The sequence below is a fragment of the Lontra canadensis genome, unplaced genomic scaffold (assembly GCF_010015895.1).
Source record: "Lontra canadensis isolate GAN:19392208 unplaced genomic scaffold, GSC_riverotter_1.0 scaffold56, whole genome shotgun sequence".
NCBI lineage: Eukaryota > Metazoa > Chordata > Mammalia > Carnivora > Mustelidae > Lontra > Lontra canadensis.
The window spans coordinates 11,468,443-11,495,418 of record NW_022631050.1 but is presented as its reverse complement, the minus strand read 5'-3'; the positions used below and the strand labels follow the sequence as shown (position 1 = coordinate 11,495,418).

At 36.9% G+C, this 26,976-nt stretch overlaps 1 protein-coding gene across 1 annotated transcript; it reads right to left on the bottom strand.

Moving 5' to 3' along the window:
* Window positions 1-1,393: 1,393 nt before the first annotated feature.
* On the bottom strand, window positions 1,394-23,775 carry CLDN16 (claudin 16). The gene is given in 8 exon segments (XM_032875643.1): window positions 1,394-3,335; window positions 4,142-4,333; window positions 7,020-7,184; window positions 11,355-11,457; window positions 23,330-23,464; window positions 23,466-23,516; window positions 23,519-23,553; window positions 23,556-23,775. Coding segments are annotated over 8 exon segments (918 nt in total). The 5' UTR covers window positions 23,659-23,775; the 3' UTR covers window positions 1,394-3,201.
* Between the last annotated feature and the right edge of the window lie 3,201 nt (window positions 23,776-26,976).

Here is a 26,976-nt window from a genome sequence, read left to right as displayed (position 1 = left end):
ATTCAAACACAGGTACTGAGGGCCTGCGATGCATCACGCACGGTGCAGGGTGCTGGGAATAGAGCAGTACACAAAGTAAAAAATGTTTTGCCCCTTTGGAGCTTGCAGTCTTGTTAACTATTTTTAAAGATTTGTTTATTTATTTGAGAGAGAGAGAGAACAGAGGGGAAGGGCGGAGGGAAAGGAGAGCTGAGCACGGAGCCACACAGGCCTTGCTCTCAGGACACGGAAGCCATCACCGGAGCCAAAACCAAGGCTGACAAGAACTGGCTGCCCAGAATCATGTTAAAATTTTTGTCCCTTTATCCTAGAGACAATAGGAAGACATTTAAGCAAAAAGAGAACATGATTGGTTATGGTAACTACACAGACTCAGATGGGGAGACAAGGCTTATTTTACAGACGAATTTCTACTACAGTTGTAAATAAAATAAAATTAGAAAATCACCTTTCTACAAATCCTAACCAATTATTGATTCAGATAAGGATTATCAACTGTTAAAGGTGTTATTTTAAAATTATTATTATGGTTGATGGATAATGGAATATCCCTACAGTTTCCAGAAGAACTCATAATAATCCCTTGTTTCTGTCACTAATATATACAACTGAAGAGCGGATGGATTAGAAAGCCATCATCCTAACCCTGTGAATCATTTTCGCATAACTGAGGCTAAATCAACCAGATATTAAATCTCCAGATATGCTATCACAACACTTATAGTGTCTTCTAGAAACTTTTGAACTTGATTACATCAAGTCTACAGATTTAAATTTCAACTTATTAGAAATAGAAGGCATAGAGAAATAATCTAACTGTCATCAAAACAGAATCCAAAAGGTGGGACAAAATTAAAGAAAACTGGTTCCATTGTTTTGTTTTGTTTTGTCTTTTCAGAGTCAATGAAAAAGCATGTGGCTCAAATCAAAGAGATTTAAGGGGCATACCAACCAAAGGAAATGCAGATTCTGGTTTGGACAAACCAGTTGTCTTATGCATTTTTAAAAACTTGGGGAAATTTCAACAGGGATAGGGAATTAGATAAAATGAAAATGTATTGCTATAAAAAAGCAGAAGTATTACATAGGAAAAAAAGTAGCTTACAAGGCAACATATATGAAATTATCTCTTAAAAATAAATACATGCATATGTGGGAGTGTCTTTGCATATATGTGTATAAATGTAGAATGTCTGGAAGGATATGCAGATACTCAGTGAGGTTTTAGGAATAGTGATGCTCTCGGTGAAGAGAACACAGGGCCATATATAAAATATGGAAGATATATTTTTTTGTTCTACAACTTTCTAAATGCATATATACAACATCTATAATAACAAAAGGCTAATTCCCAAAGAAATTAAAAAAAAAAAAACAAATATATGTCCCAGGATATACAAAACATTTTTATTGAGAAAAATTTCAAAACATTCATAGATGTCAGTTATCACCAGAATCCTCTGAAATATTTCCTCATACAAATGAAGTCTTTTAGGGTGGAAAAATTTATATTTCTAAAATCTGATGAGTCATTTAATTAATTTTACCCTGCCTTTCCCAAGAAGAATTTCAAAAGACTTATTAGACTATATAAAACATGACAGAAAATACCTTACTAAATAAAAGTAGAAGTAAAAAATTTAAAAGCCAAGGTTGTGAAAAAGAGAACAAAAAAAAATAAGTTTTAAGCTGCATAAAATAACACCAATATAACAAGTAAACATGATCTACAAATAATTTCTTAAGTGTCAATTACATGGTTAGTTATATCTATGAAATAAAAGTTAATCAGTTGCTTTCAGTTCTAAGATTCACTTAGAATTTCTCCTGAGCATACTGGTAAAAAGATACCACGTGAAGTCATGAACACCATTCACAACAACATAAATATATGTATTAGGCTTTCATCATCTCATTTTCACACGACTTTTAGCTTTTTAAATTTAAAACACTTCTTTTGGGGGGCCTTCAGAAATTCATAACTAAATCTTCATTTTTCCAAAGAACTAATTTCTAGTTCAGTGGATAGCCTGTTAAGGTACAGCAAGAGTATTAATGCTATTCATGCGATATATAAGAAATCAGAAAACCTGAGATTAAATTATTTAACTTTTTAAAAAACCCTACCATTTAAAAAATTAAGATGATTACATTAGAATATGAGTAAAATCCCATTAGCAATCATTCACTGATTTCTTTAAGTGTATAATTAAATATATAGTTCTCTTTTTTCAAATAAGTACACAATTTATGAGAAAAATTGATCTTATTTTCACTAAAGAGCTGTGAGTCCTTATTTCTTCCAGTCAACAACTATGTTACATTTTATCACATGTCAGATATTTTCCTGGGTGCTGAGGATCCAGTGGTGTGAGGACACCTGAATCAGTGAATTCTGTTATAATGTATTCATGAAACATTTTTGGATGTCTAATCAATGAATGAATGAACTCTCTGGTTTAGCTATCACTGCTGTGGTCTAATAGTTTGGCAATATATAGGCAAAATTATAGTGTGATAAAATAATACACAGATCTCTTATGTTGTTAATGAGAAATAAATCATCACTGCTCTAGTATTAATTAAGCACTTACATTTGACATGCCAGGCTTGGAGGGGAAACTTCTTATCTTTAAATTCCACCAGTGGCTGGTGTATGAAGCTGTTGATTTATTTTTCTATTTTAACAGTCAGAGTAATGGTAGGGTTTGATATACTAGTTTAAATTTAGAAGAATCATCTTCTTCCAAGTTATCAAATAACTCATTCAGATGAGAACACAAAGAATGAACCAAAAGCCAGGAAATTTGCTAAGAGGCTGTCAATCCCTTCAAAGATTAGAATCTCTGGCCTCTTTAGAAAGTTGCTTTCTAGTCTTAAAGTGTCATTTTACTTGAATATCACCATGTCACAATCTTTAATAGCAATATAGAAATCACAAACAAACATGTGTATATCCTAGTAACCTTATCTGGAAATACAGGGGAAGTGTATGAGGGCCTGTGAAAGAGGAGGGTAGAAAGGAGGAAAGAGAATATGAGAGTAACAGAAAAGGAGCAGGATAAGAGAATCAAACTTCTTGATTAAGCTGAGCAATTAATTTAGTTGAACATATTGAGGTTTAAGTAAGTGTTCTTGGATTAACCCAAACATATGGATTGATTATTTCAGTAACATACATGCAGATAGACACATGGCACTCTATACCCTCGTGTCCACTGCATACATTTTGGCAGTCTCTGTCCGAGGGGCTACGTATGACTTGGCCATCGAAACAGTTGCTGTTGAATAGGCTTTCCTCGTGGAATACGGATAGTGCCTCTCAGGTCCAACATCTGTTGGAAAGAGATAAATGTTGTGATATAAATATAAATAAGACTCAGTAAATCTGGGGGAGAAAATGTCATTTTACCCATTCTTCTCATAAAGAGGAAAGAATACAAATATTCTAAGACAGAATCATCTAAGAAGAACCCTAGAAGAAATTTGAAGATTTTCATCTGGAAAGTTATTATTATTTTTTTTATTTATTTAAAACTTGGGTAATTTTCTTTTCTTTCTCCCCCCTCCCTTCTCTTTCTCTCTCTTTCTTTTTTCCTTTCTTTCTCTCTGTCTCTTTCTCTCTCTTTTCTCTTTCTTTCTTTCTGATGAGGAGATGGATTTCTCTTACTTTTAAAGTGATATTTTTAGAGACCCAATAGAAACACATTACATTTATTAACAACAATTATTTGACTTAGCTCTCAGTCTACTTCTTTATTTAACTCTGGATATATATAGAATAGATTGGATGAAATTAGATATATGGGATTATGAACACACTGAAATCATCATTTTATATTTAGATATTGGATATAGCTATAACTGTGGGTTTGTTTGTTTTCACCCATTATACCACTAACCAGGTAATAAGCCATGAATATTGCAAATCAGTTGCCCTTAAACAACAGAAATTGTTAAAGTATTGTTTATAATAAGTAGGGATCACGTATCATTTATAATAAGTAGGGATCAAGTATGCAAAAGGCTATGTGAAAAGTGTTCACCATTTCATTATTTTGTGCTGGTAAGATCTGTTTCCATTTGTCTGGGAAGACTGATACAGGATGCATGTAAATGTGTTACTTTATTTTGTTCTTACCTTTGAAGAGGTATAAGCAGCATGTCAGGATGGCACCAGCCAAAAAGCAACCCAGAGACCCAGCCATTCCGAGCCAACAAGACCAACCAAATTTATATTGGATGCCAAGAAATATATTGTGCAAAACCAGAGAAGAACGTTCCACATAAACATCAACAGCATACCACACGGAACCAATGATTCCTGGGGCACCTGAAAGAAAGAAAAGTTGCTAAAAATAATGCAGGCCTTCCCAAATTTAAATTCAAGGAGATCTGACTGCTACCCAAAATGCATGGCATAATTTAGAGGGATAATAATGATGTGAAGGATTCATGGACAGCTCAAAGTTTGGATACCTCTTTGATGTCTTCGTTTTGTTTTCTATTTTGCATTTCTTCTCAACTATATATCAGTTTATACATAAAGAGAAATACAAAGATTTAAACAATGCAGTTTTCCTCTGTTTGTGTAAAGTTAAAATGGTCATTGTGGTTTTCTTTAATTCCTTCTTTCCAATGTTTTCTTAAGTGTTATATAAAATAAAATATGAAAAAAAAGAAAGAACACAAAATCAAAGACAAATAATATATAGCCTATATTCATTGTCTATTGATTTTTAATTAAAAGTATATATCTTTACGACTATTCTATTTCTCCTCTGCCCAACCACATAGACCCACAATTAAAGCTATGTCAACTACATAATCAGCACCCATAAGGAAACTATGTTTTAGAAGTCAATAATTTTAGTGTGTTGGGGTCAAAAACAAATAACTTCAGTAAAAACTGCTTTTATTTTAAAATAAATTCTTTTCTACCACCCTACACTATATAAGCATGAACAAAGAAATTTTGTTCCTTTTAAACAAAATTTAATACCCCAAATTGTCTCTCTGATAATTGGACTGGCTTGAAATGATGTCACAAGAGTCCTCTCACTTTAAGGGTATAAATTGAACATCATTGATTAGATGCAAGGGAAAAAGGTGAGGAACTATGGGACAAAATGTTATGTGAAAAGTGTTCACCATTTCATTGCATTCTTTTCCCAATTGTTTAACGCAAGAAGTTTAAGAAGGACCAGATCATGAACACATAACCGTCAGATAACAGTTTAAATTACACATATTTTCTATAATATTGTAATCTATAAGTTTAATATGGAAATTCCTTTACGAAATTTACAGATTATGAAAAATTATACATATACACACAAAGAGATACATATATATGAAATATGTATATATTTAATTTCATATGAAAATAGTATGCCATAAATATTTATATGTAACATATCATGTGTATGGCATTAGTATTTTAGACATAAAATTAGTATTTTACATACAATATATATGGCATACTAGATGGTTCCAAGCCTTTGGCCATCTACTGAAATTTAATTTTGTCACTTCTTTACCATTCCTGTAGGGATTTTCCCCATCAATTCATTGTTTCTTTGTTTTGGTCTTTGCTTTCATTTATTCATTTATTTTTTTAATAAAAAATGGTATATCTAGCGATATTTCAAAAAGTATTCTGGAGTAAAATTGTATAGCATTAAATGGTGTTTTTTTTTTTTTTTAATTTGTTGAGTAAAACACATTTTTACATACAAAAGCTCCATGTTATCACTAGGCTAGACATGGGAATAAACGTCTTAAAAAGGAAATCTTACTAAGTTCTTGTGACTTTTTAATACAACCTAAGGATCATCAGGCTTTGACTCCATGTGTGTGTGAAAAACTTCACACAGTTTTGACTGTGTGATGGGTTAGGCTCTCTGCTATGTGCTTACTCCAACCACACTGGATCTTCAAGACAGCAGTTCAGAGTAGGTATGATGACTGGGGCTTCACCTTATTTTGCAAATCAAGAAAAGGAGACCAGTTGCTAAACTCACACATCACACATGTATATCTCTAAGTATTTATTTTTCTTTTTTATTGTTTTTTAAGTAAACTCTACCAATCACATGGGGCTCCAACTCACCACTCCAAGATCAAGATCACATGCTCTACTGACTGAGCCAGCCAGGTGCCTCTCCAAGCATTTTTAGTTCCCAAATCCCTATCCATTCATCTTGCACTGCCTGGTGAGATTCCCACGTACATTTGCTTTGCTAGCTTTTGGCTGCTACCATAAAAAAATGATGGTTTTCTTTCTGAGGGCTGTGCCCAGTGGTTTTCAATCTTCTTGCACTTTGATTTCACCAGTGTATTTTCTCTCAGCTTGCATTAAGATCCTAAGAAGACATCATGTTGTGACAGAGGAAGACTAAACTGAATTTAATGACAGACCTGCGTAAAATATCACTCTTGCTCTTCCATCAATAAACACCATGTAAAGTGCTTCTTGACTGTTCATTAGTCATGCTTGATTTATTAGCCTTCAGGACTCCATTTATTCATCTGCTTCTTAAGTGGAGATATAATCTCCTTTATTGTTACATTTATGATCAAATGGCACATGAGAAAAGTCTAACATAGGACTTGCCACAATTTAGTTCACTGCAAAAAAATTGGTGGGAGTGAGTACAGGTATGGAGGGGATGGTTTGAGACTTACTTTAGAATTTAATTTCAGAAATAATAATAAAAAATAAATTATTTGAAAGATTTTAAGCATTATGTAACTTTTTTCACCATTTTAACTTTTTAAATGCTTAAAAAGTAGTTTAAGGACTTCAATAAACTTTACTTTGGGACATTAACAAAAATTAATTATCTAATTCTACAGCTAAAGGAAGTAGGGTTGGTGGATGTGCTCTTTTTACCTGTAATCTAGAAAAGCAGATCACATATGTTCCTCAAATGAACTGCTTGATGACAAGCACCCTTCTCCTTCATTTCAAGATCAATGACAAGCATCCCTACCCCCACCACTAGTGCAGAGAGTACCTGCTATTAGCAATATGGTTCCAGAAACGAAGCAGATGCGGACTTTGATGTATGGCTCATCAGGGAGGAATTTCACACAGTTGAGGCCAAGAAGCAGGGTGATAAATCCAAAGCCAGCTAGAATATCTGCAGTAATCATCAATGCTCGAGTTACCACCAGCTTCACTGGAAGATCAGGACAGGTGGTTACATTGTGGTCAGAGGAAGGAAACATGTTAAGGCACACAAGTGCACCCAAAACAGATAATCACATACGTTGATACATGCCCACTGAAAGAATTAGACTTTAAATCTGCATGAACGTGGAATGTTATCATAAAATGCAAAAATATAATGAGATTATTGATATTATTATTTGTTTAAGCACTGATTATTACTTAGTCCTGCTGGCCCCCTAGCAAAATGCCTGGCATATAATGTAGACTAAATAACTATTTTGTTGCTTATTTCCTGTTTTGGAATGAGTCTTGTTGACAAATATTACAGGTGAACGCTGGATTGAAAGTAGAGTATCTATTCTGCAGAAGTTACCCTAGTAAATATTTAAGAAATTAATGATCACTGCATTTGTTTGAAGTTTTATTTAAAAATGTACTCTTAATAACTGGCTAAAATATGGTATAGGGAGCAGAATAAAATGCATCAACATGTAACTTGTCAGTTCAGGTTGGTGAGAGCCATTAGTAGGTTTTTAGAAGGAGAAGGAGCTTCTGTTATTTAGTAGAACACTATATCTAGAAGCCAGATCATATTCTTTTTCATTTCATTTTCAGGTGGTGATCCTTCTTGGCCAACATTCCACATGAAGCCTTCAACGTTGTACTGTCAACTGAGCAAAATTAAAAACTATAGCCACTTGAGAATATATGGCAGAAGGTCTAGGGAAGAGGATATCAGGTAAACAGAATGGACTAGTAGTAGTCATCATCTGCAATGGAAGCATCCTCAACTGTGAAAACCTATTGAGCTGTGAATCCTAGTTATGCTAAATTTAAAATAGGAGAATTTGGGGCACCTGGGTGGATCAGTCAGTTAAGCATCAGCATTCAGCTCAGGTCATGATTCCAGCGTCCTGGGATTGAGTCCCACATTGGTCTCCCTGCTCAGCGGGGAGTCTGCTTTTCCCTCTACCTCTTCCTGCTGCTTCTGATCTCTCTCTCTCATGCTCTCTTTCAAATAAATAAAATCTTTAAAAAAATTTAAAAAATAAAAATAGGAAAATTTTATCACAAATGGAGGGTTAATTATCCAATGTCAAAGCTACTGTTATTTTAGCTCTTAGAAAAGTGATACAATTTATTCTTTTGGTGGTACAATAATTATGTTTTATTTTCATAGTGATTGCAGTTTCCTGGAATTTTAAATAATTTTTGCTCAATGGTGAGATAAATTTAGGGCTTATTTAGTAATAGGTTGCTTATAAAATATGGCCAATTTATTTAAAATAAAAAGATACTTTTATGATCCATCTAAGAGAGGAAATCAATGCATAAAATCAGCATCTACCTGATTTTTTTTTTTTTTAAGTAGGCTCCACACCCAGCATTGAGCCCATCATGGGGCTTGAACTCACCCCTTGAGATCAAGACCTGAGCTGAGATCAAAAGTCAGTCCATTAATTGACTGAGCCACCCAGGATCCCCAACTTCTACCTGATTAATAGATAAATATTTAAGATCTTACAAGGTGGCATTATTTAAAAAATAAATAAATAAACTTAAATTTCTAATTTAGGCCAAATCAAAAGTCTATTTTTCTCAAAATTCAGGAAAGAGAAAAAGATGTAACTAACGAGGTGGTATCAGTTTTTATGTTTCAACAATCTTGAATAATATATATAAGTGAGTCTCCTACTCAGCACCCCAAGCCAAGCAGTCCCACACTTTGGAGGGCCTTCCTTAAATATTTTTAAGTCTCCTTTTAGAATCTGGGTCCAACAAGGCCGGCACTGCCATCTGGATTGGATGCTCTAAAATCATGGCCCTGGTTTTCCCCTCACTAACACTCGATCCCACACAGAGTACGATTTCTTTCTTTCTTTCTTCTTTTCTTTCTTTCTTTCTTTCTTTCTTTCTTTCTTTCTTTCTTTCTTTCTTTCTTTCTTTCTTTTTTTTCTTTCTTTCTCTCATTCTTTCTTTTTAAAGATTTTTGTATTTATTTATTAGAGAGAGAGAGAGAGAAAGAGGGAGGGAAAGAATGGGGAAGAGCAGAGAGAAAGGGAAAGAACAAGTTTAGCAGACTCCTTGCTGGGCTCAGAGCTCAACATGAGGCTCAATCCCAAGACCCTGAGATCAAGACCTGAGCCAAAACCAAGAGTCCGTCTGTTAATTGACTGCATCACCCAGGGCCCCCAGAGTGTGATTTCTGATGCTCTGTGGAACTCCCCAGCTTATGCCCATGGTGTCAGCCCATGTTCCAAGAGGGCAGTTCTGCAGGCAGATGGCTAATACTAACCAGCCAGGAATTTCTTTCTGGGAATTGTCTGAGATCTGGCTGGTAGAATAATGTTAAATATTCTGATTTGGGGAGGGCGTACTCAACAAGAGTCCTGAAAAAAATTTGTCTGAGTCTGTATACCCTTGGTCTACAGGAAAATGGAAAAGGTTATCTAATTATGATTCTATAAAAGATATCAAAGACTAAAAATAAAATATCACAGGTAATATCTTAACTTAGAGGGTATAGTTATGTTATTTTCTTAGAATACATTTTCATCTTGTGTCTAAGCATAGGATAGAATTTTTTAAATCAAAGTGATGAATGTTTAAGATATTATTTGAAATTAATAGGTAAGAATATATTTAAAAAGGTGAGATGGTATAGACAAATGATTAAAAGAAGAAATATTAAAATATAAACAGCAGTTTTCTCTGTGCAGTAAGCTTATGAATATTTTCTGTTATTCTTGCATAAATGTACATAACGTATTTCAAAATTTTAAATATTTTACCTTTTTTTTTTATTGCTTTCACCATAGCACTACATTTCTGTAATAGTCTAGTGCCCACATAAACTTGCATTCTTATGGATCAAATCATGATTCTTTGTAGGTAGAATTAGGTTAGCTCAAGGAGGGAAAAAGAAAGAATTAACAGGTCTTAAAAAAAAAGTGAAATATGGGCCTTAGGAATTTGGTTGAAGAACACTCAAATCCTAAATAGCAGAAGAAGATATTTTCATCCACTGCTCCTTTTAAGTGCTTATCCCTGACTGAAATAGCCATCCAGGGGAAAAGTCACATTCCAAGGGTTTGCTTTTCATTTAACTTGAGAAAAGAAGTTGCCATTTCCTGCTATACCCCATCCTCCACTTTGAAAGAGACCGAAACCAATTAGCGTTAACAACAGCTCTGGTATTTCTTGGCATGACTGGATGTTCTAAATAAATAAATAAATGCTATGGAGAAAAACTGAGAGAATCAATGGTAACATCTCTTAATCTATGAAATCTCTTTCTTTCTTTCTTTCTTTTTTTATTTTTTGAGATTTTATATATTTATTTGACAGAGAGACGGAGAGAGAAAGCACAAGTAGGCAGAAGGAGAGGGAAAAGCAGATTCCCCACTGAGCAGGGAGCCCAGTGCAGGGTTCGATTCCATGATCCTGGGATCATGACCTGAGCAGAAGGCAGCCCTTTAACCGACTGAGCCACCCAGGCACCCCTGAAATCTTTATTTCATAGGAACGTGGGTCTTGCTAACACCTGATCAAAATTTAAAGCTAAAGGTGAGGAGGATGAAGGAGAGGGCTTTACCCTACCTGCTAACCATGCATCATCATGTATACTGATGTTTTCATTCCCTGATCCTGTCTGTGTTTCTCTCTTTACCTATCTATCTCTATGTCTGTTTTTCTGCCTCTCTGTCTCTGCCCCCTACTTCCACCTTCTCTCTTTCTCAGCAAATTTCCCATTAAATTACTGTAAACTTCCTATTTGACTTAAGTCGCACCTGAAAGACATCTCTGAAACACTTTTCATCTAATCTGTGGATTCTAATCCTCAAATCACAGCACCCTGAAGAATTCATTTCAATTTAAAAAATGTGTACTCTAAGTCTACTGTGTGTAAGACGCTCTGCCAGGCCCTTTGGGGCAGCAGAGATGAAAAAGTTAATATTTTTACCCTCAAGGAATGTATAAATACATGGAAAAAGATAAAACAGACTCAAAATGTTTCAATTCACATTTCTGAAATAAAATAAATGTTTTAATCAAAACTTCTAAAGTTAGAACTTTACTATAGACTGTAAAAAAACAAAAATATGCAATGGAAACCCAGGTTCAGTGTTGTTCGATACCCTCTCCCTGGCAAGGGGCTTGTCTAAGGCATACTTACAGGGGTGTTCAGCAAGTATAGAATCATACTCGTCACAGGTGCGGATCCCATCAAAGGCATTAGTGACACACTCCCACCAGAGGCCTCGGCATTTTGTGCTCACCTAAATGTTGGAGAAGACACCATGCAAAACAATCCACTCAGACACCTTCAGCTCCCCTCCATCAAAGGAAGACCTTGGCTATTGTGCATTTGATAGTACAGTACAGTGGTTGCAATTGTGATCGGAATTTCATTTACAACAAGCATAATGTACTTTAGAGTATTTTCTCTTAAGCACTAACAGCTAAAGGCTTTCCCCACCAGGAAATGAATTGATTTCCTGATGGGGGTGGGGGGTTGGAGGTGGGGGGCAGGAGGAGTGGTGCTCAATGTAGATAAAATCACAATTAGATATATGCAAGTGTCTATGACTAGTTCCATCATGGAGTCGTAGTTTAACAGGGAGACAATTCTTGGCTTTATTGTGCTGACACATGTTCATTAAAAAAATAAATCAATAAATAAAAATCAATCAATAAATCTAACAATGGTCGCTAACTGTTGGCAGACTCAGTCTGTTAAGAATGTACGTTAATTTTTGCTCACCATAAACCCTGTGTTCCATGAAGAAAGGTGTTATGATATACAAAGTTCATAATTTGACAATAATTGCCAAAGAAACTTATACCTAAAGAAAACAATAAATCAAATATAAAGACCCACAACTTCTTCCTCTTTGTTCCACTAACATACTATAAACGTTTAAGCTGTGAGATGGATGTGAACAAATTGAGCCTTGACTTCATACCGTCTGACAGCCATAAACCACTTTTACTTAGAAACTGCAGATGACTCTAAGTGTCTACCTAGAGCTAAAAGATACCAGTGCCCCCAGCCTTTCCCTACTTTATCTGTTAGCTGCAAGTCACAATAGATTTCTTCTTTTTTTTCTTTTTTCTTTTTCACAATAGATTTCTTAAAATTGTAAACATGCCAATGGAAAATAGTTTCAAATATTCCTGACACAGCTCATGCATATGGAACAGAGCTAATATGATTGTTTGTCTTGATTCAATTACAGATTCACATTACCTGGGAATAGTTTAGTACAATTTAACCAAGAATTATCTTGGAAAACAAAAGATAAATTTTTCCTTAAAGGAAGAAGAAACCACAGAGTGGGAAGAGAAATGCAAAAGCAGGGAGATCATAACTGGTGTGAAGAAGGAAGAAAGGAACATAAAACACTTTGATCTCCAAAAGCAAACCTTATCAGGGAGTATTTGTGCTTTGAAACTCTCTGCTCCATGTTCTGCCTTGAAGCCATGAGCTGTGTTTTGAGCCAAATAAAACCGCACCGCTTGCCACACCACCACAAATTTCAATGTTGTGCTTCTATTATCACTTTCCATGTAAAATACTCTTAATTGGTAATTTAAAAATTTACATCGAGTCTATACTATGAAGCAGTTACTACTTACTTATCTTACGATTTCATTTATTCGTTAAAGGATCCTGTGAGATATCAATTATTTCTAGCTATTTCACAAATAAGGAGAATGAGGTACAGGAAAGGTTAGTGATAACCCCAAGAAAGTATAGTTAATAAGTGGAGGAGATAGGACTCAAATACAGCAGTCTGTGTGTTTGCTCTTAAACCCTGCAGTATACTTAAAAACCCATTTTTTAAAAAATGCCAAATCCCTTTCAGGCAGGCATTGGAAATTGGAAGATAGCTTTGAGTGAAGTGTTAAGCCCAAACTTTAATATCATCCTATGGCTATTCTACAAAACCTTACTTTGGCTTACTGTTCCTAAGGTTAAATCTGAAGGGATATTTTGGAGTTTAGGAATATTATCTGCCTAAGGAAACACAGGGACTACAAATTTAACAAAGAAGGTCAACCTGGTGAAGTTTAACATATCAATTTCTAAAGAAGGATGTGAACATCTCAAGTTAGATATGCATGCAAGTTAAGCTACGGGTAAAAAAAGTATAGACTTTAAATCTAAGTTGATATTAACAAGGTGTGTTGTATCCTTGGGTAAGATCTTTCTTACCTTTTTTGAGCTTCGGTCTTCTTATGTGTATAAAGGAGATGGTGTTAAGATAGGTATAAGAATTAATAATTACAAACACATAATATAGATGATTTGCTCATAAATGATCTTAGTAAAGTACTTAAATATTATAACAACCTGAATAGTGACTGAGTACAACATTACTAACTAACAGTGATAGAAGAGAAGAAAGGTTGATATAATGGGTTGAATGATGCCCCCCCCCCAAAAGATGACCATGTCCTAAGTCCCAGAACCTGTGGATGTGACCTTTTTTGGAAAGAGGGACTTTACATATTTAATGAAGTACAAGAGTGGGCCCCAAATCGAATGACAAGTGTCTTGATGAGAGACACAGAGAGCAGGGGGCAATGTGACCACAGAAGCAGAAATTGAAGTGATGTTGCCATAAATCAAGGAATGCCAACAGCTCCCAGCACCTGGAAGACACAAGGGATGGATTCTCCCCTAGAGTCTTCAGAAGGAGTACAACCCTGTCAACACCTTGATTTCAAAGTGGCCTCCAGAACTTGGAGAGAATAAATTTCTCTTGTGTGAACCCACCAAGTTGTGGTAAATTGTTATGGCAGCCCTAGGAAACAAATACAGTAGAGATGCTTGGTAGGGAACTGCTAGACCATATGAGAAAACAGGCCTTCTCGTAGCTTATTGCCCTTCAGTGTCTTGATTAACAGGAACATACTGCATCCAGTTTATTCCAACCTGAGCTAGGTTATGTGGATTCAAAGTCACTGCTCTACAATCGGACAGTGACTGTCCACAGTTTCCACTGTCTAACAGCCACTAAAACAAGCCAACCAATCCACCATGGTATTTCTCATTATATGTAAGCTTATTTAGAAAGGAACCTGTGATAGATATGTGATAATTCTCATTTTACACTAAGAAAAGTGTCTTTTGGCAAAATAATCCAGCAGTGGTGTCATTTTCAAGGCTATTGATCATTTACCTGCAATGACCATATTTAGAAAAGCAATGAGTTCATTAGAGGAAACAAGGAATCCAATTTCATTAGGTATTAATGCTCAGGGGCACACTATGAGATTGCTTGGTATTCACACTCGGTTAAGGTACGTGAGAATAGGGGCTGTAATTAACTAAACTTCTGTGTTAATATAGCACTTACTGGAGACACCCTTAAAGGTGCCTTTGTGCACAAAAGACAAGGTTAAAAGATTTTATATTATTAATCATATTTAGGAAAGCCCCCCTTGTCTGTAATATATAATCTTCACTTACTTATCCCTGTGTTTCACAATGGCTTATTAAGAATTTTCCTAAAAGGCAAGTAAATCTAACTTCTTAAAAGTTTTAAGACAAGATGCTGTTTAAAAAGCAGACTGAGGCTCAAAATATTATAGTTAAACTTTCTTAAAGGGCAAAAATGCAAAATGTTAACTAATAATTCTTATCTTACAAGGTCATTCAAAATAGAAGATTCCAATTTTAAGCTTACTCTTTTAACATGCAATTTATACATTAATAAATATAGATAATGGTACAAGAGGAATTTCTACATTATTTCAGTGAATATCTATTAATCTTGGAGTGAGGAGCAGATTATCTCCTCAATGGGGAGAACTCAGTTTATCTAAGATGTAACAATAAAAGTACAAACATGAGGCCAGCATAAATCTCTTAGTATTAATTACTTACAATAGTAAAACACAGAGATCTTATGGAACAGTTCGGATTTCTGGCTTCTGTTGGAAACTTGGTCCTTCTGGCCACCCGGACTCCTCAGTCCCACATAACAATTAGCGCCAAATAAGCGGCTGCTCCCTTTAGGTGGGATTTGTGCTCACAGGTTCCTTACCCCCTACCTGGGCTGCCTCTCTCCTGGATGTTGACTACCCAGTTCCCAGCAGCACGTAACTTTCTTGCTCTTGGCGTATAATAATGAGAACATCTCCCTTTGCCTTCAAATTTCTACCTATCATTCGAGTCCCACTTCAAAGACATTCCTTCTTCCATGAAGTTCTCCTAGTTTCTCCAGCAGGAGTCAATTTCTTCTTAGATCATGCCATAATTTGTCCATATTCTATCGTATTTACAATACGGCATTATTATTTTTATGTGCATTTATGTACATTCGTCTCCCGCGTCTGTCTGTTGTCATCTTTCCAACTTTATTCATTGAGTCAGTCATGCATCAGTCAACAGATTAACGAAATGCTGGAGATACAGCAGGGACCAAGACAGGTGTGGCACCTTGTTTCAGGGAGCATACAGACTCTTCTGCTGGAAACATAAGACATGCTGAATAGATGTCGATTGAGAAAAGAAAAGTCGGTCAATTTTCCAAATCCACACACATTAACTGACATTTGAACTCTGCCTGATACACTGTATGCATTGTTGATGCTTAATCTGTGCTTTTGGCTTGACTGAATAGACAAAACAGCTGAATATGAGAGTCAAAGAACTAGTACTTATCAACAGAGTTTATACTGACTTGCTGTCAGCCTGGACCCTATCTCCATAACTCGCTCTGGGAAGTGTTTACCACAGGACCCAGGATAAGCCGGGTACCACTCAGAGAAAGCTTTAGGAACCTGTACCGACAATGCCTCTTCCCTGTTGAATTTATAGTATCCTAAATTAGCTCCTTAATTCTGGGATTTCTTATTCTTTTCTCTTTAGCAGCCTTCCATTAAGGCTTCTCTATTCTACTCTTTGCCAATTTTTTCTTTCTTTATCACTCCAGAAATATTTACGAGCAGCAACACACAATTTTGCCTACCTTGTTTTGTTTCCTGTAGTTCTGGATGTGTTTGTCTTGCCTCCAAGTATTTTCTCTATCATTTGAGAATTAGAGAAACTTAAAAATATTTTAATTTACTGGCATATATTTTTCTCCAGCTACATGGGAGAAAAAAAATATATATATACATATATATATATATACAAACACACATACACACACACACATACACATGATAGGCTTAGTAAATATTGTGGGCTGACCACTATCAAATAAGATTTTTTTTGTTAATATGTGTTAGATTATAAAAGCGTATGCAGTGAGATGCGTGTGTAAATATAACACATAGACGAGGAAGTATGAACAGTAGAATAAGTCATGAAGATATATTATTTTAAAAACTATCTTGCATCCACATACTAGAGGAATTTATACTTTTCACATCACTGTGCCATTCTTCTGCTAATGTACTTGAACACTTAAGATGCAACTTACCTGTTTCTAGTATTTAATTAAATACATTTATTAAGATGCAAAAGTTTTAATAATACTATAGTAAGTAGCAGGGTTTACTACTAAGACTGGAAACAATTTCAATCTGAACATGAAAGTCATTTGAATTTTTTATACTATAGTTCTGAATTTTGTTTGAATATTTTATATTATTTTTCTTACTATATTGGGTTTTAAAGAACTCAAAACAAGTACTCATAATGTTAAGGAAGCAAGATTTAAATAAGCATAATAGGGGTGCCTGGGTGGCTCATCATTAAGCATCGGCCTTCGGCTTGAGTCATGATCCCAGGGTCCTGGGATAGAGCCCTGCATCAGGCTCCCTGCTCTGCAAGAGGCCTGCTTCTCCCTCTCCCACTCCCTGTGCTTGCGCTCCCCCTCTCTGTCAAAAAAATAAATGAGGGGCGCCTGGGTGGCTCAGTGGGTTAAAGCCTCTGCCTTCAGCTCGGGTCATGATCCCAGGGTCCTGGGATGAGCCCCGCATCGGGCTCTCTGCTCGGCGGGGAGCCTGCTTCCTCTTCTCTCTCTGCCTGCCTCTCTGCCTACTTGTGATCTCTATCTGTCAAATAAAATAAATAAAATCTTTAAAAAAAAATGAAATCTTTTTAGAAAATAAACATAAAATGTTACTTTTCTTTTCTCCTCCATTTAGGTACCATGGATTTATTTGTTAACCTACATTTGGTTTAGTTCTGCCTACTTATTTGTGGAGGATTAGCCAAAGGTATAAAATGCAAAAATGAGATAATGCATACTTAGTAGGCAAAATATAATTTTTGTGGCCTTCCTGATTATATGGCCTAATTTACATATTTGAACTACCTAAATATTTCAATTTTAACAATTATTGTTTAATTAGTTTAAGTCACATGTTTAATCATTTTAGAATGCTTATGAGAGCATGTTATCACAACTTTGAGATGATGGCTACATCAGTCCTGACAGATCACAATGTACGTTGAGAAATGATAATAAAATATTCATTTACATTTTTCTCTCTCCTTTTCTTCATTTCTGTCTTTATTTGAAGCACCAGGCAGGAAAGTTTTATTCTCTGGGCCAGAATGCACTCTTCACCAATCTTATTATACATCCCAGGGAATTTGATTTTTATTCCTATCTTATAAAAAAGAGGAACCAAGCCCCTGTCTTGAAAAAGTTTAAATTATAGTAAGGTTAAAAAAAAAAAAATCTTGCCTAGGAAAATGTTGTGGTCTCCTTACAGAGATCCTTCTCATTTATGGTTCAGTGTGTAATTTCCAAAGATCACTTGACATTACATTTCCTTCATTTATTTATACTTCTCGTAAATATGCCAAGTATCTTCATATGTGCCCAATTAATTCATGTAAATCACAAGTTCCCATGATTTGGAAGTTGGTGCTAGGTGCAGTAGGAGGTCGTGAGATGAACAAGAGAACATGCGTAGACGCCAGTGTCTGCTGAAGGAGTTCACAATGAGTTGAAAAGTAAAAGTACTACATAAAAAATCAGAGTACATGCCAGGTATAATAATTTTAATATTTATTTTACGTCTAAAACAACTGTGGCATCATTCCTGTAATCAGAAACCCCAGAGGAAAGAAAACCTGATTATGGGGATAAAGTAAATACAAATATAAGAAACCTTCATTTGAGGTAATAAAATTTTAATCATAATAGTGTTGGGTATCTAGCAATTTCACAGTAAATAATTAACACAAGATTAACTGAAAATGGATTAATCTTGTGAAAACATTCTCTCCTGATAATTGAAAGGCCAGTAACTTTGGAAGAAACTATTTTTTTTAATTTCAGTGTGGATAATGAAGAAATACCTATCTTCTAATTGAGTTAACATACTAACAATATAATTAATTCACAATTTATTTTTCTTTTTAAAAGGTATTCAATGGGTACCTTATCCTATTTTGTCTCTATTGTCTGACTTATTCCCTGTTTAGACAAAAAAGGAGCAGTCATAAGTATAAAAATGGGCAAACCACAGCTTAGAGAAGTAAACAAAATTTCTCCAAGAGAATCAATAGCGAAAACAGGAATAGAACGTAAATCTCATATCTCTCCCTTCAGTGAACATTATACAAAATGTCATCTCTTCCTCCAGAACAAAAACAAGACAATAAACTGCAAATAAACAATAATATATCTCTTGTTTATCAACTGATTTGTGTTTGCCCGGTACTGTGGTAAATGCTTTAGGTTCACAAGCTCATTTAATCCTCACAAGACACTTATGATGCGCATATTATTATTCTTTTACAGAAGAGGAAATATGCTTTATAGCAATTTAAATGTCCACAATTTAAAAGCATACAGGTATTACCCGGCAGTGCGGGATTTAATCTCAGGTCCTTGAACATCAAGTGCAACCTATAACTTCCTCACTATAAAGCATTGTATTACGGGTCCCCTTGAGGTGCTGTATCATAATCTAAATGAAAAAAAAAAAAAATAGTGGGATGGTCCAGGGACGTTGCTGCTTGATGACTTCTGTATAGAGACTAGTTTTCTTCTGTTTAATCTCTTGGTAACCCTAACATTCCTCCAACTGCCTAAAAACGATTAAGTGGATTTCAGCCTTGACTTCTCCCTTGAATCAGCTCCTTTCCCCACATGGAATTATCAATCCCGCTAATGGGAATTCTTTAGTTTCCCGTGTTTTCACCCATCTTGCTATGCTTGCTGCCTCAGTAGTCCAACCACCATCGCTTCCCTTCTATTCTATGGTGAAGAACTCCCAGTTAGTCTTCCTACACTTCATCTACCCATTCCAGCCATTCCCCACAAGTAGCCAGAATAATCGATCTTTGTGAAACACATGCATTTGTTTGTTTTCAGTGAAGCACCTTTCTCTACTGAGTAAGATCTTGATTTTATGTGAACACAAAGCCTTTGGCATCAAGCTCCTATATTCTCCTCACTAGATTGGAAATTCTTACGGTGCTGAGGCAGTCTAAAGTCACAAATGTTGCTCTCATATCTGGATCTCTGCCCATCCTCCTTTCTAGGCTGGGGATACCCTACGACTTCTCCCTCACCCATCTATTCTTCAAGTCCTAGTTTAGGTATTTCTTCTTCTGGATTGCCTTTACTCATTATCTGAGATTGGGCGAGCTGGCCACTCAGAGTTCTGAGTTATGATGGCGTGTGTCACACCATACTGTAACTGTCAGCTCACTTGTCTGTCTCTGCCAGCATGCTGGGAGTAACCTAATGTAGATCTAGGTTACATCTTCCTTCCTAACCTGTACCCATCACGGCACTGGGAGGACAGAGATATCAAACAGTATTTGTGGGATGAAGGGAGAGAGAAAGGGAAGGAAACAGAGATGAAGGAAAAGTGACTGGAAAGAAAAAGAGTAAGTAAGGAGAGGAAGAGCATAAGGGATAGAAGAGAGAGGGAAGGAGACAGGAAAAAAGAGGAAGGAAGAAGGGGAAAAAAAGAGGATGAAGGGAAGGACAGGAAGAAGAAATAAATAAGGAGACAAGGAGGATGGGAGAAAGGAAGGATGGGCATATGAAGTTACAGAGAAATGGAGAATGTTCGCAATAGATTCCTAGTAGAAGTTTCGGGGGGAGGCTGTAAACACCATCGGTCCTTCAGTGACTGGCTACATCTCCAGGATTGCAGACCAGTCATAGTCAAAGAGTCCTGATGTTATTAAAGAATGCGAAGACGGAGGAAGGACTTTAAAACAACGCAGTTTACTTTGTTTCATAATTGAAGAAACTGGGCTGAAGACTGAGTCCAGTCTTGTTCAGTGGAACACAGGCAAGTCGCAAACACAGGCTGGAATGATCTTAAAGCCCAAGTTCTGTCCAGCATGTGGGTCTTCCCAGAAACACAGGGAAATCAGTAATGAAGGAGCAGGCTGGGGGCTAGGGCTGCTGTCCCTGGTTTAGGGTTGTGCAATGGGTCAGTCCTGGGCCATTTCTTTTTTTCCTAATGTTTTTACTTCATGCAAAGAATTTCCTTCTTCAAGGGAGGCCTGAGTAAGGCAGAATAATATTTTATGCCATTTTTAGGATTCTGTAGTAAGACAAAAGAATATTTGAGCTTTTTCTGCCTCGTGGTCTTGGTTATTGACCTTCATCCTCTAACGAGCCCTGATCTTTTACTCATTCTTTACTTTGGCAATGTGTCCTCTGGTCTGCAAGTCCCCTGCTGCCATTTCTACCTTTTGAAATCCTTTGCATCTTTTGGAGGCTTTGCTCAAATGCCTTTTCCTCCCTGAGGCCTGCTTCAACGTCCCCAATGGGAAATAATAATTCTATCTTCTTTCCTCCAATGGTATATTGTTCATTTCTTTCTCAAATATGAACCGGTTTATGCCTTTCATTATAGTTTCATGTTTATCTTTTTTTCCACACTAAATGTCCACTCCTGGACGGCAAGACCCACTCTCGCTTTATCTTTGCCTCCCCTGGTAGATCAGCGCAATAGTTTTTATATGCCATCCATTTCATATTCGTTATGTTGAATTGAACTGTAGAATCTATTTTCCAACTCTGACGCCTACATCACCCTAGAAGATTAACAAAGCTAACGGAGCTAAAAATTCATAATACTCCTTTGTGTTTAAATACTCCGTGGGTAAGTTCTTTTAAAAATCACTTCTGTTGTGTACACTTTTGTCCAATAGTTTCTTAAAGTAAGACGTTAATAAGGACCAAAGATGAAACATCCGTAAGAAAGGAAGCAAGGAGAGAGAACAGTAGAATTGAGACTGTGATGATCGGAACCCCCAAATCTCTGGATAACTGTATGCCTTTATATGCCAGCCAACTGGGGGAGCAATTATTACCAGAGAGCCATGTCCTTTTAAACATATTGATAAATAAAGAGATCGTTGGAGAGAAGAGGCCTCATTTGTTTCAGCGTTTCTGTTTTAACGTTGAGGCTTTTTGAGAAATGTGTGTGTAATACGTCTCAAGTATGAGAAAAAGAAAGAAGCTAAAAAATACTAACTCTTCTCCAAGATTAGCAAGGATTTACTTGAGGTGCATAACCTGGGCTGCTCGTTCCATTCATTTTAACTAGCAGTGTTCTTACACAGAGCAGATGGCAAATTGGTTGGATACTGAAATCAGAGCAAGAAGGTGCTTTAAAGGCCAGGACTCTCAATCTCTCTCAGCAAGGTCCGACCCTTTCTAAACTTCCATTTCTTACCGAGTGAAGTTAGTAATGCTGTCATCTTGAGCAGAAAGATTTTCAAATTGTTTTAGAAAATATTTTAACAGTGCTTTTAGATAAGATTTTGCATATTTGTAAAAAATTACTTTTGAATGTGCTCTAGGTCAGCATATTTCTAAATTAATATCCTGCTTCTGGCCATCCAGATTCTGGGACTAACGGCAGAAGACATTTTTATCTGTGCTTTTCTCTGAGCACCACTCAAAGGGCGTTGTGTTTCTCATTCCCCACTGACATGCACAGCCAGATAAAATACATCACTGGACTCGCATAGAGCAGACATTCCTGGCAGTGTTTCAATTCTATCGTAGTTTTCAGAAACATAAGTTTCTGGCTCTAAAGAAGTATTTATAACTAACCCCGTTAGTTTTGAAATGCCATGTAGAAGCCAGAAGAAAATTAAAAGCAAAATAAATAAGTAAATAAATAAATAAATGCAAAAATAATACACATCAAAATAGAAAGATTATTACTTTCCATTTCTAACTTCATCTTGAGAGTCTAATAAATAAAATTAGAAGAAAAAAAATATAGAGACTAGCTCTTGGGTATCTTTCCTAAACTTCATAGAGGTGACATTACAGCATTTGTTAGAACAAATTGTTCCCCTCAGGATGTACATAAGAAAGCAGATTGGGTTGCTATATAGTTTTTGAGTTCCTGATATATTGTTTCTTTTTCTTACCTACACTTTCTAAAGCCTTACTAATGAATCATAGCTGATTTTGAAGATTAGATTTTTGCTCAGTTCTACCTCTTTCAAATTCCTCTACACAGGAAATTATTGTAAACTTCCAAATTGCTTCTTTCCAAGCTTCTCCGGTAAGAAAAATAAAATGCTTGAGATGTGAACCACTCACTCATTTCTTACTTAACAATTGGCTGCCAAGAACAGCTTATTTTTGAGAGGGTTTTATAAATCCATATCTGTCGCTGTTACTTCGAGACCCACAGGAAAGATTTGTTCTCCCTCAGAGTACTTGTTCCTACTTGTAAACGCCTTAAAATAACATTCTTCTCTTGCATAGTAATTGGGTAAGTTTTATATACCTTGAGCTTGATTACTCAATTTCTTACATTATCACTTTTTAAGAGAGGCTCTCATGCTACTCATAATGCCATCATCAAGATTAGAAAGCGTTTGGTTGTGAGAAAGGATGTCACTGGAATGTTTTTCAATTTAGTATATGCAGCAGTGGAAGAGGTGAGTTTCTGGAGGGTTCAGTGACAGAGGTTATGTGATTTCCTTTATGTGAGTTCATCCTGATGAAAAAAAGAGGGATTATTCAGTTACTTCGTCTATAAAATGGGATAACAACACTACCTACCTCATTAGCTGTGATGATTAAATGAGCTAATAAGGTAAGACTCAGTAAGGAGTAAGTCCATCCATGTTGGCCATTATGTCTTTCATTAGCCCTGGTAAGTGTCCTGAGACAGTGGGACTGAGAGAAAATTCGGACAGGCTTGGGTCAGAAAAAGAAGGTGCTGACTTCTTACCTCCAGGGAATCGTCAGCATTCACCATCCAACAGTCTGTCCAGGTGGCCACAACCAAGAACCCAGTAGAGAAAAAGGCAAAGAAGCAGGCGGCGTACTGAAGAAGATCCCTCATTTTAGCGAGCAGCCTATCTGGAAGGGACACATGGGCAGCTGCCAGCCCTGGGCCCGCTCAGGTGGCTGGAACGTTGTCAGGCTTCTGAGCTTCTGCTACCTGGGAATGGAAAACACCAGGCTTTTACTTTTCCTCACACCCCACTGCAGATGTCTTAAGTTGTGGTCAGAGTAATGCAAACAGGCTGTGACCCACAGAGGGGTCCTGGAGGTCATTATCCAAAGCACCCAGCCTCCAATCAGAAGCCAGGTGAGTCAAAGTGCTGAGTGTGTTTTGGGTAGGGGAGAAAAGGAGACCTGGTAAACGTTTTCTGCCCAGACTGTGAGCTGATGTGAAATGATGGTCACCCGAGGCACGTGCCAGGGCCAAGATGGAGAGAAGGAAGAAGGGTAACACCCCATGCTGACGCCTGTAAACTGATCTTTCTCAGGCCCTCCGGGAAAAGTGAGCTATTCTCCTCCCCCCTCTGTAAGGAGGCTACACGGTTGACTGCGTGCCATTTTATTATGAGGACTATTTTAATATGCGTTGACTACCTTAGGTTACCCGTGCAACTGTACTAAACAAGTGTTAGCTCCAGGGAATTTGCATTCCACAGTGCTGGGCAGAACAGCCCCTTGAAGGGGATTCCAGGACCTGGCCCCAGGTGGAGCCACAGCTCCTAATCTTGGGGCACCACACGGTGGGAGGGAGGGCACTGGCATTTTCACCCAGTTGGCTCTGCGCTGAGATCCTGGCTCTGAAGCTCAGAGGCTGAGGGCACTTGGGTTGTGGTTTCTGTAATATTGGAAGTATCAATGCCATCTTCATGAGATGATTGTGTGCATTAAATGATACTGCGTTTCTATATCATTTGGAAGAGTATCTGACAACAGTAGCTAAATGGTAAAGATCAACATGACCAAGAATTCCCTACAGGATTACTTTTCTCCCATGGACCGCTGTTTGAATATATGTCCAAAAAAATCCTGTTTATGTTAGGAAAAAGGATTTTAAAATAAGTGTTTGATACCGCCCAGGCAACTGCAGTTTTACCTATACCTGAGTGGGCGTTCTTATTGGGTATAAATATTCCATAACCAGTAGTCTTTTAAAAATACTTAAAAGAGCATACACACACCATTTTATCATCATTAGAGAGAATTCTCTTAACTACAACACAAAATTCAAGTGACAATAGTAAAAACTATTTTGCATAGTTCTTAATCCGAGAGAGAGGGACATAGAAAAAGAAGGGGTTGGTGAGGAACAGAAGAATTACAAATAGGTCATTACTTTGGGAAGAATCAGCCAATAAGATATTAATTTCAGGAACAGCTCAAGGAAGAATTCTTTTTTTTTTTTCTCCAACATATAAGTGACTGGGTTATACTATTTAGGGTAAAAGCCTAAAATCGGTATTGATACAATATCCTTTGAGGGCATATTGAACTAGTAAGCTTTTATGACTAAAACTTGTTATTTTCTCATTTTAATTCACTTGTATTCAAATATATAAATGTAAATTTAAAGGTAAAAAATGCAAAAGTTGATGCAAAACCATATGTGGACTATAAATCCAATTGTCACCGAAAACAAGGATATATATGTTGACAGTAATCATTAATTTATAAGCTGCATTAGGGATACCTTCAATTTTACTTTAAATTTTATTGACTTATTTTACTTAACAGTTGGGAAAAATAATTTTTGGTTTTTTAAGTACTCATTCAAAGAATGGAATTACCTATGGTGTAAGGCAGCTACAATGCACACATGCTACTTTGGTGAGTCACAAATCTTTCCCTGTGCCCTAAAATCTACAATGTTCACGCTCTATTGATCTGGGAGAAGAAACCCATTCCAAAAGCACATAACCCATTACAGGAAAAGTCCCAGACTTAGCAGCTAGCTTTCCACCCAGGGACTTTTCACAATGAACTCTTTCTGCTAACAGTGCACCCAGGGCAATGGGTCTAAAATTTCAGTGTACCCTAGAATCTTCAAAGTCACTTGTTATAAATGTAGAAGTGGGGGCTCCAACCTCAAAGATTTGAATTCAGAAACCAGGCATGGGGGGGGGGGCAGGTGTTCATGCATTACAAATGTCTTGTATAAAATTCTGATTCTGAAACAGATGACCATGTTTTGAGAGACTAAGAAGAACAGAAGAAAAATCAGCATTAAAACCAGCATGCTATTTTTCAGAATCAAATACCATAGGTCACAAAGGTATGGGAAGGGAGATGTCAGAATTGTATCTTTGGTACCATCACTTCCCTCCTGAGCCAATAGCAGGTCCCAGATCCAGATATCAGGACTTAATGGAGAAGATGAAGAGAGGGAGAAACCATTGAGTGTTGTACGATCAACAAGCAAACACACACATGGACACATGTATCTTGGGAAATCAGAGATTCTTCCACAGAAAATACATAGAATGTAACTTAATTTGTTTAATTCCCCAAGTTGTACTGGACATTGTTAATGGTTGTAATAGGGAAAAACTGTACTCTTAAGATGGTTGACCAAACCAGCAAGGGAGTTCCAACCCTTCTGGGTTCTTCTTTCCTACCCGGTTTCCTACATGTGCCAAAAGTACCAAGTATGCAGAAGTAGAAGGGTACAAATTCCCTTCCCTGCTTGTGCTTGGGGCTCAGACCTTTGGAAACAACCTCCTCTGAGCCCACTGGTGTTAAATAAACCTCCGATCCTCCAAAGTCTCCGAGTGCCAATTGGTTCTTCCGCCAGGATCCCGCCCAGGTTCTGTAACAGTTGAAGGAGGTGGTACTATTCCTGCAACTATAGAACTGTCCCAGAATCAAAACTTGGTACTTTTGGGGGTGCCTGGGTGGCTCGGTGGGTTAAGCCTCTGCCTTCGGCTCAGGTCACGATCTCAGGGTCTTGCAGGTCATGATCTCAGGGTCTGGGGATTGAGCCCTGCATCGGGCTCTCTGCTCAGCAGGGAGCCTGCTTCCCTCTCTCTCTGCCTGCCTCTCTGCCTGCTTGTGATCTCTCTCTCTGTCAAATAAATAAATAAAATCTTTACCAAAACCAAAACAAACAAACAAAAAACCTTGGTACTTTTAGAGAATAACACAAGACGAGTCAGTTCTCAATGTTATTTCTAGGGTGAGGCCACAATATGAAAGGGGATCTATAACGTAAGGCTGAATTCAGAGTTACCTGAATGAAGTTGTTCACTTCACACTGTGAACCTGGCTCTGGGCCATTCACTGTAGCTTCTCAAAGAAGGGTACCAAGTCTTTCATCGTCCATGTTTTCTGTGTCCCCAGAACCTAGCTTAGGACTGAAGTTAGAGTCATGTGTCCATAAATGTGTGCTGCACGGAATGGAACTAAACCGGGATTGAGTTGATAAAGCTAACTATGGGAGTCTATAGCCTGGGCAGAGAGTGAGAGGGATTTGTCTGTATAGGTTTTTGAGCGACTTGTTCTGCTTCTACACCTGCCATCCTCACAGGTGCCTGCACATTGAAATCTTCCTTAGAAATGCACACACATTCTACCATGAAGTCTTTCCTACCCTGAGTC